At 38.2% G+C, this 17,213-nt stretch overlaps 1 protein-coding gene across 1 annotated transcript in view; it reads right to left on the reverse strand.

The window, feature by feature from the left end:
* Nucleotides 1-17,213, reverse strand: part of LOC127380409 (dynein axonemal heavy chain 5-like) — a 157,763-nt gene that overhangs the window by 51,034 nt on the left and 89,516 nt on the right. Inside the window, exons 57-61 of the mRNA XM_051609233.1 lie at nt 16,636-16,916; nt 16,047-16,262; nt 13,212-13,379; nt 6,035-6,253; nt 3,018-3,194 (exon numbers count right to left, since the gene is read on the reverse strand). Coding sequence (XP_051465193.1) covers nt 3,018-3,194; nt 6,035-6,253; nt 13,212-13,379; nt 16,047-16,262; nt 16,636-16,916 — 1,061 coding nt within the window. The remainder of the gene's footprint in view (nt 1-3,017; nt 3,195-6,034; nt 6,254-13,211; nt 13,380-16,046; nt 16,263-16,635; nt 16,917-17,213) is intronic.

The raw sequence follows: 17,213 nt of genomic DNA on the forward strand, positions 1-17,213 counted from the left end.
GTGCTGTGGATCAATAACTGTGATCTATCATGGAAAGTTATTGTGCTATGATCATACCTCTTCCTAGCTCACATATTTTCCTGAAGTTTGAATTGCTCTTGTAGACTAACCTGCTTTATTTTATTCACTATGAACAGTGACTGGCCGCTCACGAGTGTGTGTGTGAAGAACACAGTGCTTAAAATCTCAAACCAGACTCTCCAAATTAGAAAAGTGGCTTAATAATGATGTGAGTTTAAAAATAATATAATTGATGGTTTTAAAAAAAATTTCCTCCTTATATTTTACACTCAAGAATTCCTATTCATAAGCTTTCTCTAGAAATGTGCTTAAAAAGAAAGAAAAAGCCTGCAGCTCCTGCAAAAATCACATAATTCAGCAAGTGATGCCTAAACCAAAATTTCTAATACTGTGAGACTTGTGAGACAATCATAAGGGTTAGTGATATCAGTGGTTGTAAGAATCAAAAGCTTTTTTACATCTTTTATTTTTTTACAATTCCAATTATTGAAGAATCTGAGTGAAGCAACACAAACCATTCCCAGAAGACAGAGGAACTTTAAGATTTCAACTTGCATTTGTGAAAGGGACAGCAAAGTATTTAATAGCCAAAATTTTAAGCAATTGGAACCTAAAACTGTATTTAGCTCCTTAAGCAGATGAGTAGGATCTGAACAGCTTTGAATTTTTTCTTACTGCAGCAGAAAGTATCAGTCACTATGCAACTCTGAAACTTCACTAATTTAAGTGCTGAACTACACAGATAGTTGGCTAATTTTAAACAGCTCTCTTTAAATTGTTATGCCTAAATGACTCACACACCCACAGACAGTCAGTCTGTGACAAAGGCAGATGTCAAGCCTCTTGCTTGAACTGCAAAGCTGCTTTCTTTCCTGTGGTGTGAAGTACCAAGAGAAGCCCATATGCTACCTTTTGTGAGTACTTAATTCACTGAAAAAAATTAAAACTGTCTTCCATACACTGTCATCAAAATAATAATCCTGTCTTTAATAGCAACTACCTAAACGGAAAGGTAATTATGGCTTGAAACTTGTTATTTATGGCATTCTGTGTCTACCCTGTCCATATGAAAAAGCCCCATAAAATAAAACAACATAAAACCACACCACAGGAACAATCAAAAAGCATTCCTCAAATTGTGAAGGATTCAGATGAGGAGTAATGTGGTCAGAACATCTTCATGGAGGCAGAATTTTAATGCTTTATGCCTTACTTTCTAAGGACATTATACATCCAAGTTCTTATCCTTAAATGGTAAGAATTTTGACAGATATTCCCCAAGGTAAGTAGCTTTTAAGAACATTTTGTACACTGAATTTGAGAAAGGGCGTCCCTGGGATGAGTGTATGTAGGATAAGTCCCATTCCACACTAGTAAAAATCTTGCCTGGGAGTGCACTGCTAGTGGTATTTTATTAATAAATCCACTTTGGCCTTACATACTACTTATCATCATGAGCTCTCAAAGGGCTTTGCTGAGCAAGTACAAAGCATTCACCTTTGTAAGGCACTGCATGAATTGTGCTGGGCTGTGAAGTTCACTCAGCCAGGTCAAGGTTAATCACTGTTACAAGCAGGGTTATGCATCACCTAATGTCAAAAAAAAAACCAAGAATATTCACATGACAAACCTCTCATGGCAAAGAAGTCTCCCTAAAATAGGTTCTAAGTGTCAAATTCCCCAAGAACCTGAAAAGAAGATGAAGCAGGGGTACTAATCCACCTACAATGGTTTCACAACAGTACAGCTGCAGCTGTGCATCGGTTGCCCACTTGCTCCCAGCACTTTCCAGCAGCACCTGCTCTGACAAAAGCTTTGACAGCTAAAGGACAGGAGCCATTTGGGCTTAATGATTCCACTCCAGAACTGAGAGTAAGAGGGACTCCCTGAACTATTTCTCCAGCCTGCTGGAGAAAATTTATGCAGGTATTCAGAAAACGAAGTGGAAGGCAGCATGAGCAGATGACTCAGAAAGACAGTTTTGATTATTATGGTCTAAACTGTACTAAAGTGAACCTAAATGAAAACATGGAAATTTTTATTCCTAGACTAGTTTGTTGTGTTCAAAATGTAGTATGTTAAGAACAGTAGGTTAAAGCATTTATGCTGTAATATGTTAGAAATACAAAATATATGAGAAAACTTTCATTCAAATTCACTCTTTGTATTCTAGATTTACAGTTCAGAATGAAAAGTAGATATCTGGAGAGAGAGAGCAGATTTTTAATGGCAGCACATGAGACTGTACATGGTAAAAGTGGAAACAGGGTTAATATTGCTGGGTTCCTGGAAGTTGGTTGGGACATAACTCCCACCCAACCAAGAAGCCACAGACCAATCTCCCCAACTCTGTGCCATTCTGGGGACCTAACTTGGGAGCTGCTGTTTTGAAAACTACCTGGAATACTATAGAGGCACAGCAATACCAGTTATGAGGTGGTATTCACAGCCACAGATTCACAAGTTGTTCTTCCTATGTTGAGGGACACAGTTATAACTGATGTTTTCTTCTATGTATATTTTCTTCCATGTTCAGTAAATGTTTGATGTGGCTGATTTGCTTGACTTTATGACTGACTTATGGACCCTACATGACACTTGCAAAAACCCACTAACTTTGGGGGAAAACCTTGACTACCTGATGAAACCACTTATGATAAGGTTTTTCTGTTCTAAGCTGGTAAGTTTTACTTCATTTCCCATATTATACAATTTTCTCCCAGGGCAGCTGACCTAAGACAACATCTCTCTCAGATTTGCCAGAGTGATGGTTTATATACCACTCTTGCAGTGCACAACAATATAAAGAAGATTTTAAAACACATTTTTTTAGAAGCTGTTGTAAACTGTTCAGATTCTTTATTTATTAAAAATTTGATGGACTGTGACAGCCTGTAAATAATCTTGCAATTCTGTACTTTTCTGGAACAGAGTGCTCTGAACACTGTAACTCCACAAGGCAAAAAGTAAGGTCAGGACAGAGCATGAACGCTTACATGACTGTACGGAATCTTGTTGTTGTCCATCTCTTTTTTCCACAATTGGAGCAGCAAATTTCTGTACTCCTGATTGAAAGGTCCAGAGTAAGAAAGAAATCCAGTGGCCAGAAGAACATTCCCCACTAAATTAATAATTTGATTTTGAAAGTTTTTGCTGCTTGCTGTCCAACGAAGCTGTAAGTAAAAGATCATAAAGAATTTAGATTAGGCTGGTGAAAAACTAACATGAAGATCTAACTTAAGAATTTCTCTCTTTCTTGTAAGTAATTTTCTTCAAACAAGGAGTATTTTTTTGCTTTAAATAATTATTTTCAGAAGTAGATGTTTGCCTGGAAGATATAGCAACCACCTAATCAAGTGGAGAAAAAGCATCTTGGCCAACAAGCTGGCCAAACTGGTAATCAGTGCTTTAAAGAAGGAACAAAGTGGGAGGGAGAGGATGATGGACCATCATGTGAACAACTAGGGGACTGGGTTGGTTAACAAAATATGTGGGGTGATATAAAGAATATGAACCTTATAACCAATAAAACAGGGCTAATGGAGCACCACCCCAAGCAAATTCACATAAACAAAGAAGTGCCTACTGGACAAAACAATGGGAATAGCTTTCATACCATTTCTGGGAAATTAGCACAGCAGGGCATCTCTCTGAAGTGCTTGTACATTAATGTGCACAGCATGGAGAACAAGTGAGGAATTAGAGACCTGCATGTGGTTGCCATCATGATCTCATGGGGAACATGGGGGCATGGTGGGAAGGCTTCCACACCTGGAGTGCTGCATCAGGTGTATGCAGGCTTTTTAAAAAGGACAGACTGGGAAAATGGGGAGGGCAGTTTTCTTTTATATGAGAGTGCAGCTGGAATGCATGGAGGTCTGCTGTTAGGACCAGAAGAAATGGCCTTAAGTTGTGGCAGAGGAAGTTCAGATTGGATATTAGAAAGAACTTCTATACTGAAAGAGTGGTGAGGCACTGGAACAGCCTGCCCAGGGAGGTGGTGGAGTCACCATTCTTGGAGGTATTAATGAAACGTGTAGATGTGGCATTTCAGGGCATGCTCTAGTAGCTGAGGCTGTCAGGGTTTTTGTGGGTGGTTGTGTTGCGTGGGTTTTTTTGTGTGTTTTTGTTGTTGTTGATGATGGTTGGACTCAGTGATCTCAGAGGTCCTTTCCAATCATGATGTTTCTTCTGTGATTCTGCGAACTAAGACTGGGATGAACAATGAGCCAATTATTGATTAGGATTAGAGGGAAGACCAAATGGGTGATTCTCTGTGTGCTTGTTACAGGCAATGTGATCAGGAAGAAATAGAGGATGTCTTCTTCGGGCAATGGGAGGAAACCATGTATTCATAGGCCTTGCTCTACATGGGGGACTTTAACCACTCCGGTATCTTCTGGAGGGACAACACAGCAAGACACAAACAATCCAGGAGGTTTTAAGGAGTGCTCTGACAAGAAGTTCCTAGCACAGGTAACTGAGGATCTAATGAGGGAAGGTGGTTTGCTGAACCTCAGACTTGCAAACAAGAAATAACTGGTCACAGATGTAAAGGACAGCAGCAGCCTTAGTCAAGAAAATTTGAGATTGTTTAGTCTTAAGAACAGGCAGCTCAGGGAGGATTTTATCAATGTGTACAAATACCTGATGAGAAGTTGTAAAGATTATGAAGCCAGACTCTTTTCAGTGGTACCCAAAGAAAGGACAAGGGCAATGGGCACAAATTGAAAACCAAGAAATTCCAGTTAAACACACAAAACACTTTTTTAACAGTGTGAGTACTTAAAGTCTGCAATGGATTGCCAAGAGAGGTTTTGGGGTTTGGACATATTCAAAACCCAACAGGACAATGCCTGAGCAACCTGCCCCATTTGACCTTGCTTTGAGCAGGGATGGGGGTGGGATAGATCATCTCCAGAGGTCCTTTCCAATCTCAATTATTCCATGATTGTTTGATTTTTCTGAATAATATTTTTGAGTTTTACTTATTCCATTCTCTCCAGATTTCTGTTCCCTTCCAATAACTGTGCATGTAATCTTGGTCAGGACCTACATGTTTTACGTTTGGGAAACACACATTTAACTCAGCAACAGTTTTGTCCAAGACTCCAAGTGCCAGTGTTTTTATTTTTTGTCTGGATTTTCAAAAGTAGAATGGAATAACAGATCTTACAAGACCTCATAGCATAAGGTTTCAGAAAACCCACAACAAGGTACTGTAATTTCATATTTTGATGTTGCTCTTAAATTGAAAAATTCACTGAAAATAGGATAAAGCATATAACATTGTGACTGATATATTTTAAAGTACAGCTATGCAAACAAATGCTGAAGCCCTGGCCTCACAGGATGCAAAGGCTGAAGTCAAAGCTCTCATCAATTTTGACTGTGTGAAATCAACCAAGGAATTATCAAAGCAAATAATCAGTTTCCTCTGGAAACCTTTAGCTCAAGCCAGAAAAATCAGCATACGAAAGGTAAATTTCAAGCACAGTGCAGAGGATAATGATTAGCCCATAATTCTGTAAAAGGCTCGAGTAGAAATCTGAACTTCAAATATAGATCAGAAAACTAGCCAAGCTTCAAGTTCCCATTTTTTATATGTGGTGAGAAAAAGAAAGTCATCCTTCTTATAACTATTTTCAGGCAATTATCTAGGTAAAGCCTAATTCCTCTTCTTACTAAAGCTAAAAGTAATTTGACTCCTTGGTTTTAAAGCTAAAAGAAATTTGGCTCCTTGGTTTTAAATCTGAACTTTATCACAATGTGGGCCATATGATATGATGTGTATCTTCATACAGAAGAATTAAGTTTACACAATAAATTGTTTTACTTCATTAGATACCTTAAGTTCTAGCAGAAAACACACACATAACTAAAATAAAGGTTCATACGATACTGAGATGTCACCATGCCTCGAATTTCTTGAGCACTACTAATGATCATTATGGAGTATTCTCAAAACTGAGGACCTACTTCATGCTGGAAACCTTCTCATATGTGCTAGTACCTTTTCTCCACCTAATCCTTCAATCAGAGCTGTGGCATTGTTCATCTTCCTTCTGCATGCTTCAGCATCATCAATTAAGGCCTGCTTCTCTTTCATAGCAGTATCATACATGGCTTGTACTTGATCCAGTTCCCTTTGCTTCTCATCCAGTTGAATTTGTGCATTATTCAGCTCCATTTGGGCAGCTTCAAGTCTTCCCTCTTGCAAGGCTAAATTGGCCTACAAATATTTACAAGTAAAGAGTAGCTAATACCTATTATTTGGCAAGGGCAAATGATACTAATTTAATGGCACATATTGTACTGTATTGGATACTTAAAAAACCCCAACTTATTTAGGATGACAGCAGGGTGGGTTTTTTTCATTTTTTACTTTTTAAACCTAAAACTGGAACACAAGCGTAACGTTAAAAGTTATTCAATGCAATCTTTAAACATTTTAATAATATTTTCAGACTGATCTATTGATCACACAATGATTAGATATTTGAAATCTTAATACACTTGAAGTAGCTGTACACTAGACATACGAGGGAACCCATCCCATGTTTTCTGTAATATATTCTCAGTGCAAAAGAAAATTAAGATTATCCTCATGGATTACAGAATTATAACAATGATAACAGAAACTACTCTTCTCTATTTCCCCATCAATTACCTCTACAATTAAAATAAAACAAACATCTTTTTTGCTCCTCTATAAACGACAAATCTAAAGACTTTTCTCACATCTCTATATATATTTGAATGACAAGTTGCCAGTCATTTATATGTGGCGTCTTAACTTGTATATTCCTTAGAGAGAAAAAAAAGTGTTCTGTGAATTCAGGATGTGTTTCCAAATATATGTTTGCAAAGGATTAGAGACTGACAAAGTTCTTATGAAATTCACACTTATAGATAAAGGTTGCTTCCATTTACTCTGAATGTTTTAAACACTTGTTTAAGTATGATGTATCTTATTTCTATTTTTTCTGCTATAAGCATTATGAAGTTGGAAACCAAGAATCTGTAAAAACTTTTATTACAAATATGAAACTTGAAACTCGCATTACAACACAGCAGAAGAGTACCAGTAAAAGGAACCTCTGGGGTGACTCTTAGTATAACAATGGGTTGGGTTTTCACATTAAATCTTGTCTAAAAATATATACTTAATTATTAACAAAATATCCTAAAATCTGCAAATTCTTCCTGCTTTGCATAGGAAAAAAACAACCAAAAATAGAGGACCCAAGATCATGTTTTGAGATCTAGGCATGAAAACAAATGCCGCATGAAGCCTGGTGCAGTTTAAAAGATACATCCATGAGCAGGGAATTAGGGAAGCACGTCTGTACCAATCAACACAGCAGTACTGCTTTACAAGTTACACGTGTAGGGAACAGCAGTGTCAGCAAAAAAAATTTGTTTACCGTAGCCACTGTTTCTGTAGACAGATCCTAGAGATAAACAAAAATTTTACAATGGAGATAAGCCAGCCAAATGGCTGCTCATAAAAATTCCATCCTGTAAGAATACTGAAATATTTTTACTCCGCTGTTTATCAAAGAGTACATTAAACAGAATCTCCTAGAGATAAACCCTGTTAAATCAGTGAGTCCTGTTAAGACTCAGCTAAGCAGATTTCAGAACCACTGCTGTAATTTTTAATGAATCTTACACTACTGGGAGACGTTTAAACAGTAAAGGAGTTTTGAGTAGGTAATGCAGTGTTACTGTGTCCTGCACTGGAGAAGTGGAAGAAGGGTAAGATATGAGAGTGAAAGAGAGATTGAGTGTGCAGGGCACTTTCTGGATCTTAATAACAAATGGCTTGATAAGGTCACTGCTTTAAAAAGATCCACAATGTGGAAAGGAACATAGACAGTGGGTAAATCTTTCATCCCTTCAGATGCTGGGCACCCCACATTCATGCAACATCAGACAGAGCCTGAACAGATTTTTCCCATGGCATGCTGTGCAGAGCAGATGCTGTTCATGGAGAGAAAACTCTCTCTTTTGGTCATTTCAGCTACAATAAACTCCTCTTATTCTGTCTTATTAAAGCAGTTACTTTATTAAGCCATCTGTAGTCAAGCCTTTCTTACTAAGATCCAGAAAAAGCTTGGCACCCGCCCTCACTCTCTCCTACCTCACCCCTGCCCCTCCTTCCTCTGGGCGTATCATCCTCTTATCCTAAACTCTGCGAGGGCTAAAAATGGGAGCGAAACAAAATTACTGCATATCGCTTCACCCCTCGTTGACAGGTATTGAGGTTACACAGGGAAAAAGTGCCTTGGAGAGTCTGGAAATGCAGCCCAGGCAGAGCAGCTGGAACAACAGAGAACTTACACCTGGCTGTGTCGATCCATATTCACCCAGAAATTCACCAGAGCAGGACATGAACCTCAATGGAAAACAGTGGCCATGTGAATTCCCAATACATATGAGCTATTATGCCTTCTAAATGTGAAAAATAGATCTCAAAGCAGCAATAAACTAGCCAGAAAAGTATAAAAAACTGATAAAATAGACTTCCCAGTTTTTTAAAAGCTCTTAAGAGGCTACCAGCTTTGAAGACGTAGGGACAAAGAAAAAACATTTCAGAGAAGTACAAAGAAAAAATATATTGTACTCTAACATGAAAAAAAAAATTACACAAGACTTTACACAATTTTTTAAAGATTACTTATAATAAGAAATTATTTTACAGATAATTTAACCAAAATTTTAGGGTAGTCATAACAAAGTAATAATATATTTTGGTATTAGTTTGATTTGTAGGCTGCTTAATCTTACATGATGAATAATGGATGGTTGCACAAGAATTACTTGAACACACCAGGATGACCAGCTTGTGTGATTCCCAGAGGCAGAAAGCCCACTTGCTTCAGATTACACTATGAAATAATCACTATTTTCTCTCTCCCTGTCTTTCTTTCCAACTCCATTTTTCAAAATTACATGGGTCCAAACACTGCTTTTGTATCGACATGACTGGCAGGTTTGCTGGCATCTTCCTGGGCAGAACTTTGCCATGATAGTAGGAGGCAAGTTCTGCTGCCAAGGAGAATCTTCTACACAAGGAGCCTATTACAGTCGCAAACAGCTTCATACAAAGATTTCCAGCCAATTACAGGCAGGAAAGACATGTGTCTCCCAACCACAAAGAACCACTGTAGCCTTTCTAATTTTAGTGGCATTGCTATGTGAACAAGCTTCACACCCTTCATTTCATCCCTCTGAGTCATGCAGCAAAGCAAGGATTCACAATTTGTTCCAGCTGGATGCAGTGTGATAGCCTGAATAAATGGATTTTATGTGAATGAATCATGAGGATTCAAGACATGAGATCCACACTCTTATCTGCACTACTGGAGAGGGGTGGGCTACACTAGAATGTGTCTAGGCTTGCATGAGAACAGCAGCTTCAGCCTCTTTTTTTTGCCATTGGCATTGTGGAGAACCACAGAGACAATCCTCTCAACATCTGCTCCAGCCATTGTCTCTACCTGCCCTATGCCAACAGATGCAGAGAGCAAGTATGGGGGCAGTCCTGTTCCAACAAGGGCCACAGGCTAAATTGTTAAGCAGCTACTTTGACTTCTTCCAAGATGCCCTCACAGAGGACTTCATAGCAGCTGGTGAGATGATCCTGGCCCTTTTAACCTTTTTGCATTTCACATAAAAACCAGGACAAATAAACACGTAATTACAGACCACAGTTATACTGCTATATTTAACATGCCCAGGACCTTTCTCTGGCATGGAGGTTAACCGGTGTGAAAGAGCTCACATTAAGCTCTCCCAGCCTCTAAAACAGCATGGCTGCATGCAAACAGCCTTGTGGAAACGGCCCTTGGACCAGGCTAGTTCCTGAAATGTGCCCAGAGATTGCTGAGAAAACGCTGCTTAGCCAAGACCAAATTCGCACTAGGGGATCATTTTAACAATTTAACTGTGCAGATGATCACTGTCCAATGTCTAGAAAAATTAGGCAGTACTGTTCAATTTATTAGTATTGACATAGCCATAAGTTTCTTGTTGCTTCATTGCAAATTCAATCTTGCAAAGCACCAAGTATATCTGGCCCTGATCCAAGAAAGCATTTTAATAAAAATTCCTTCTCCAATAAAAAACCTCACACAATTCAATGCTATCCCCACTCTTCAATGGAACACCCAGACCAACCCCAGATCACTCTGAATCCAGGAAATGTTATTACAAGTAGGAGAACCTCTAATTTAAAAAAGCAGCCGAAATTTTTACACTTCACCACAGGTGAAAAAGATTCAGAGCTTTCCTTGCATCTCTCTTGTTTCAGGAATTTTAGCTTTCCAAATTCACTGCTCTGTGCAGTTCATTGCACACTCACTACTGCTGGACCAGGCCAGAAGGCTTCTTGTGTTTGGACTGTCACTCTGCTCATGAGTCTCTGTGGATGTGCTAGGTGACCACCTTTGCTTTTTGCCTCAGTCCTGTCCTGGGCACACGGCATCTGACTGACAACTCTGTGTAGAAATGTAGTATCAAGATACTCCTGTCCCAGACCACTGCAGATTTTTCCTACAGGCACTCTATTGATTTTGTATCAACTTCCTCAAGGCCTCAACATCACAGTAAGTTGAATTAATCATTATTTAAGAAAACATTATAAGAGAGGCAAACACATACACAGGTTTTGCAGACATTCCGAAAACAATGTTTTCTGTTCACCAATCTAAAAAATTTACACACGTAACATATTTCTGCATATATACATATGTACACATGCAAACAGATCCATGCAGAGTGACATTACTAGAATCTCAACCTAGAGTTCTTTGCTATCACTGAGTATTCTTTGGAATAAAACAATCTTTGAAATACACAGAGATCATGCCTCTTACTTGATTTTCACAGCCTCTATCAGCTACTGAAAGATTCTTCACTTTTTCCCTTCAATTACATGTCCTGACTTTCAATCTGTGTTGTTAGGTGATCTAATCCTTCCCTTTACTCTCCAGATGATGTGCTTCCTTCCACAATTATTGTGGGCTTTGAATTCAGATTTGAATGCTTGCTTTTCCGCCCAGTGGAGATCACTTTGACAAGGACACACTTATTTAAATGGATGACCATTAAATTTTGACACTCCTTGACTGTTACCTCTTCCTCAGGTGCAAGATTCTTTCTTGTTGCCTGCTGCCATGAATCCTCAACATCAAACAGAATTTATAAACTGTAGACAAACTTCCTTTGATTATCATAACAGCCTAAGGAGAACTTAAAGTCACTGGAGACATCTCTAAGGAAGATTATACTCCTATAGACAAGTATTTTAATTGAAGACTAACAGAATCACAGCAAAAGCCAGGGCTGCTTCATTCTGCTGTTGCCTTCTTCAACTAATGGATAAATAATAGATGGTGTTTCATAATTATCAGGATAATGCAGCAGGCTTGTTTACCAGGTAACAAGCTAAAGAGGAACAGCTCATGGTCAAGCTGAAGCTTATAAGAAAGTAGCACACACATGGTGACCACCGTACGACAAGCAATTACACAGCATTGTATTTGCAGGCAACGCTTGGTTATACATTCTGTGTTTGATTCTAAGGCCCTTAGGCTACAGGCCACATATCCAAAGAATGTGGGCATCCATTTCTAGGAATGAGTTAATTTTTGGACACTATATTTACTAAAATGTAAGTCACCATTAATTAGTTTTCATAAGTTGTCACATTTAAGATAAATGAGGCTTGAGCCTCAGTTAAGATGCAATTTAAAAATATATTGGATGGATTTTGCAGGTATTGAAGGGGGTTTATCTCCTAGAACAGCAGTTAGGATAAAGCAACTTGATTAATTCATTCACTAAAACTGCTTTTAGCACTGGATGATTTAACCTGTGCTAGTACTTTATGCAATTTAATTGTACATTTATTTTCAATTATTTTCTTAGTGTCACTCCAGTGCTTCCTGCAGTACCTCTTGCATATTTTAAACACTTCCTCCTTCAGTCATCTGCAGTTTTAAAAAATTTGTAACTGTTGCTATACCTGACAATAGGCACTACTTCCTTGAGAAATGCATGCTCAGTTTTTTATCAGCTACAGTGAGACAAGGTAAATACTGGAATACAAAGTTAAATTATATGTAATCTCAGGTCATATATATTAAAAAAAACCCTGCAAGAGCACTCTTGCAGCTTTAAGAGTTGCATCTGCATAGAAGCCACTATTTCCTCTAGGTCTAGCTCTCTTTTATAGCTCTCAATAGCTGCATTTCAAATTCTGTTTTCATTAGTGAACATGCCATTATTTGAAAAGGGAATTGCTACTTATATATCACAAAAGTATAGCCTTCTCTATCAGTTACTGAAACAAAAAAATCATGTTTTTAACAAATTTGAGACAGATCTGTCTAGATTTATTAAAAGAATACGCCAAGAATATACCATTTATACAGTGGCTTATACAACAGGAGCCTGAACATAAGTATAGTGGAACATAACCAATTGAATGTATTTCTTCAGAAAAGAGCCATCAAATCCCCTGTAAAAGAAGTGATTATACATCACTATATAACTATTCAAAGTCCTTCCTTTTTTTTTTCCAATATGCTCATAAATGAAGCATTTCTAAGACAATAAAACTACCTGTAGGAAGGCAGATAGGAATGCTACAACGGAATTCTATGCCAGGTGACTACTTACTTTATTATATATACACTCATATGTAGCAGTTTGACATGCCAAAGTGTTCTTAGAGAGTTTAATTCCAGCTAAATTAATTAAAGAGTACTTTGGTGCCAAGAATGATCTCTTTTAGATACCACCGAGACCACAATGAATATGGTCCTTCCCAGGCCAGTAGGATTGAAACGGTTTTTTGAAACTGTGGTGTCTGGCACCAAGTCGGAGGTTAGAGACAGCATCATTATCTCCCACGGCAGATAGCCAGGCTCTATAAAGAACCTGTGTACTAAGGATCCCATTGAAAACTGACTGTGTTCTCACTGTTAACAACTGTACCACAGAGTAGCCATGTAAGGGGAAAAAATTGCCAGGACACATCCAGCTTCTATGCACTTGACTTCACAACTGGATGTAAGGAAAAAAGAATCTCTTGTGACTTGTTATCTTTTTTTAGCCAAAGCAACACGACATTTTGCCATTCAACTATAGGGGAAAAAAAATAATAAAAAATTAAATACCTTAAGAGGAAGAACTTCTTTATTAATACCATAGAAGTAAGCCATTGCTTGTGTCCATGAGCAAAGACCTGCTACATTTCCACACACTTTCTTAGCAGTCTCAAGATTATAATCCTCCATATCCAAATAAGGCTCTAAAAGCTCCACAGTTTCTCCTGTAATTGAGTCCTAGTCAATAGAATGGAAAAATTATTTTTAATGGATTTTAGAATAAAGTCTGCTTCACAGAAACACTTTATTTTTCAAAAACATGATGCTACCACTTTACAGAAGAAATTAACAAAACAATACTGTTGCCTTTCACTCTTAGAAATGAGAAAAGGTCTGTTGTTTTTTGTGAACTCAAATGAAAATACCTCCTACTTCCATTGCAACAGATTGACTTAGGTTTGCATTTAATATTCATATTTGTCCCATAAGATTTACAAACATTACTTGTACTCACAGCTTCATGAAAACTTAATCTGATCGAAGTTACCACTACTACAGCATTGTACCTTCTTTCCTCTCCCCCTCAACCAGATGTTCTTGCTCCCTCTTTAATTAATATCATCACCAAAGCTCACTGAGCTAGTTTGGAAGCTAGTATGAGACAAATCTAAGTCAGCAAACTAGCAATTAGTTTTACTCTAGGAAAGTTCCCTGAACAAGCTCGCCATGGCACTACCCAGGCACCAGTATGGACACAGCTAAGGGAGTCAAATATGCAGCTTTAGGAAGGAACAGAATGAAACTGCATGGCACTGACTTCACTAAAGCTAACCCTTTTTCTTAAGTGTAAGAGTAATTTCTTTCAGCTGTTCACTTCATTATTCTAATTTCAGATTTTTTTTTCCCCCCTCACAATCTCTTGAGAACATGAGAAGCCAGATCTTTGATGATGGTGGTTAATCTATAATTAAGTGTCAGAAGAAAACTGAATTCATCTCCTTAAGCAATGGAGAGAGTAGAACAGCTTATACAGGGTAACAATGGTTGCTTAACAACAGAGGCATTAAGAATCTTCCCTTTTTTTGGCAATGTATTAATGCTTTTCTTTTAATGCATCTAAAAATCATCCTCCATTCACACTGTCAAGTGACATACCCTTTCCCTGCTTTTCTGCATAGCAGAAAAGACTGCCTTGTCTGATCCCTAGCTACTAAAATAACAACATTCATTACATTATTGCTAAGAAGGGACATGGTGATGTTTGCACTATGAGCACTTGCTAAAATGTACAGTAGTGCTGAAAAAACATTTCGCCTTTTTCATTCTCTCACACAAAATTATGAGCTAGCAAGTCGTCAAAAGTGAAGCAAAGATCAATCAGCAGTGGCCTGAATCTCTTTTCAAGAGCTTGAAAAATTATGTTCCATGACAGCCTTCTGAGCAATGAATTTTAAACCCAAGGAACTATTTCATCCAGTAATCTTCCTTGCTTTAAAAACTTAGGAAAGAAAAAATAATCTCACAAACAAGTAAGTAGTGTAGAAGACACCATGACAGGATGAGCTTTCTTCTCATATATACTCAATCTTAGAAACAACAAGTGAGGCAGGAAGACAGCATGCAAAGGGCCTCATCAGGTACAGAAGTAGTCTAGTGCTCTTCAGCACATTCATCAGGATCACTTCCTGCCAGAACTCAGTCTCACAGAGACTGCTCTGATTCCTCTGAGTAAAGTTAAATGTGTTGCAAACTACCAGCAGGGACACATACACTATTAGCAAGTGCCAAAACTGGAAGCCTCATTAGAGCGAAGCTTGAGTCAGGAGTGTGTAATTAGTCCCCATTATTTTTAGACTCATTTCCTCTTTCTATTTAGCAAAGATAGCACTTGGAAAAGTGGCCAGACAGAACAGCCCCAGGAAGAGACTGTCCACAGAGGCAGTTCAAGTGTCCACATGGTGCCTTGTCAACGGCTCCTGGGGGTAGTGAGAATCATGGTTTCCAGCCTCATCTGCACAATGAAAACACTCCAGCAGCTAGGAAAAAGCATCAGCAAAATGCACAGATGAAGCAGATAAAAAAAAAAAAAAATCAGTGTACAATTTTAAAAGTATGTTCTGCAACAGTGCAGAAAACCTAGGTTTTGCAAAAGCCTGCCAGGTTTTCTGGATTTTAAACTTGGGGGCCTGTGATTCTGCCATTCCACAGTCCAGCCTAGCTCTTTCTCTGCTCTTTTTTCCAGCTCCCTGTGACATGTTTGTGTGTTCCCTGCAGAGAAATTTCCCTTGACTCATAGCCCAGTGAATCTTGCTGTAAACGAGACAAGTTTTTGACCTGACAGAAAGAAAGACCTGTGTTTGCTTTTATTTTTGTTATAGTTGATACTAAGGTTCTTAGTTCTTTCTCATTTAACTGCTTTTCCAGTGAAAGAAGCCTGAAAGTTCCCAAAAAAATCAATATTTTTTCTGACAGGAACCTAATTTTCTTTGGTACTTCCTCCTACCTCCCCAACAAAACAATTCTGGACACAAGAGTCCTGGAATCCCTTATATATGAACAGGCCTGGTAGCACTGGAAATGGTGAGACATTTGAAAAAATCAAATTAGTCCTTCAAAGGTAAATTCCTACTGAGCAGCAGGAACTACCTGAGTAAAGATAACACTAAGCTTCTCTGATCTAGTGCTTAGGATATTTGTGTCTGCCACCAAAGCCGTGTCACCCAGGAGAAAGATTACTGAAATAATGAACCATGAAAATGGAGATAAATGCAGTCATGAAGTTACCTACAACTCTAGATACACAAAAGCCTCATCTGTTTCAAACTACCTTTGAAGGTAGAAGACACTTTCAAATTATCTCTACAGATAGTTATAGGAGTAATAATGCCCTTATTAGCTTCTTACCTTCTGGAAAGTAAGCAACATGCTGAGAAATCCTGAATTATTCATTAGCTTCAGAGCTTCAGTCCATGATGGCTTCACACATTGACGTTCTTGATCAGGTGTTACTGGGTCTATTTTTCGTTGGAATAAAAGCAGCACACAATCCATAATCCGCATGATCAAATGAGGAGGTTTACCTAGTTTGCGAACAGTTGCAATATCAGAAGGTTTTATTGTCTGAAAAATTGAAAGAGAAAATAATCCGTTATTTTAACAACTTCTTGATGGCAGCAAAGATGGTTTGGGGGAGGACTGTATACGTAATGCAATTGTCACAGTTTTGTAGGTAAGCCAGAAACAGTACTGCAAAAAGTCCTTAAAGGCAGTACCATTCAATGACTGCTTTATTCACTGAGGGCAGAGGAGGTACTACTCACCTCACCTCTCCACTGCCTCATTTTTCAGGTGGTGTTGGTTTTTTTTCTACAAGGATTAACAGATCAGTGCTAGTCCTTTCAATAGTATTTTTTTCAGATCAGAAGCATAAACCGTATTATAACAAATAACTACTATTAACTACATGCATGTTCAGAATATCTTTGGTTCTGACCTGCAGGGCTGCTTCAGCTTCTTCCAAGGCAGGTCTTGCAGCTTCAAGCTTATTTTCTGCTGCTGCTTTATCAATAGCAATGTCATCCACAATGGCCTGAGCCTTGTCTTTCACCTTTTGCACCTGCATTTTCACCTTTTCAGCAGCTTGGGCTTTCATGGTTACTTCCAATAAAACTTCATCAGCTTTTTTTGAAGCTACAGCCAAATCTTTCTCTTTCATCACCAATTCTTTGGAGAGCTGATTTACTGAAACCTCAGCTTCCATCAGTTTTGCAAGACCTGTGTTGAAAAAATTCCATTTTAGCAATAGGAAGACCTATTTAGAGTGACATGTCAGTGGAGCAATCTGTCAATCACTCAGATTCATGGTCTGGAACCCCAGTGAGAGATTCTGTTGAACAGCAAAATTAAGCAGAAACAAGATCCATTTGCTATTTAAAGCTTTGTCTTTTCTTCCTTTTTTTTTAATGGGTAAGAGTCTTCAGAATCTGTCACTTGAACACTTCTTATATATGAGAGGGACACTAAATATTAAACACACATATTGAAAAGCATTAGCATTGTGAATGGCACTCT

Source organism: Apus apus, chromosome 2 (genome assembly GCF_020740795.1).
Source record: "Apus apus isolate bApuApu2 chromosome 2, bApuApu2.pri.cur, whole genome shotgun sequence".
Lineage (NCBI taxonomy): Eukaryota > Metazoa > Chordata > Aves > Apodiformes > Apodidae > Apus > Apus apus.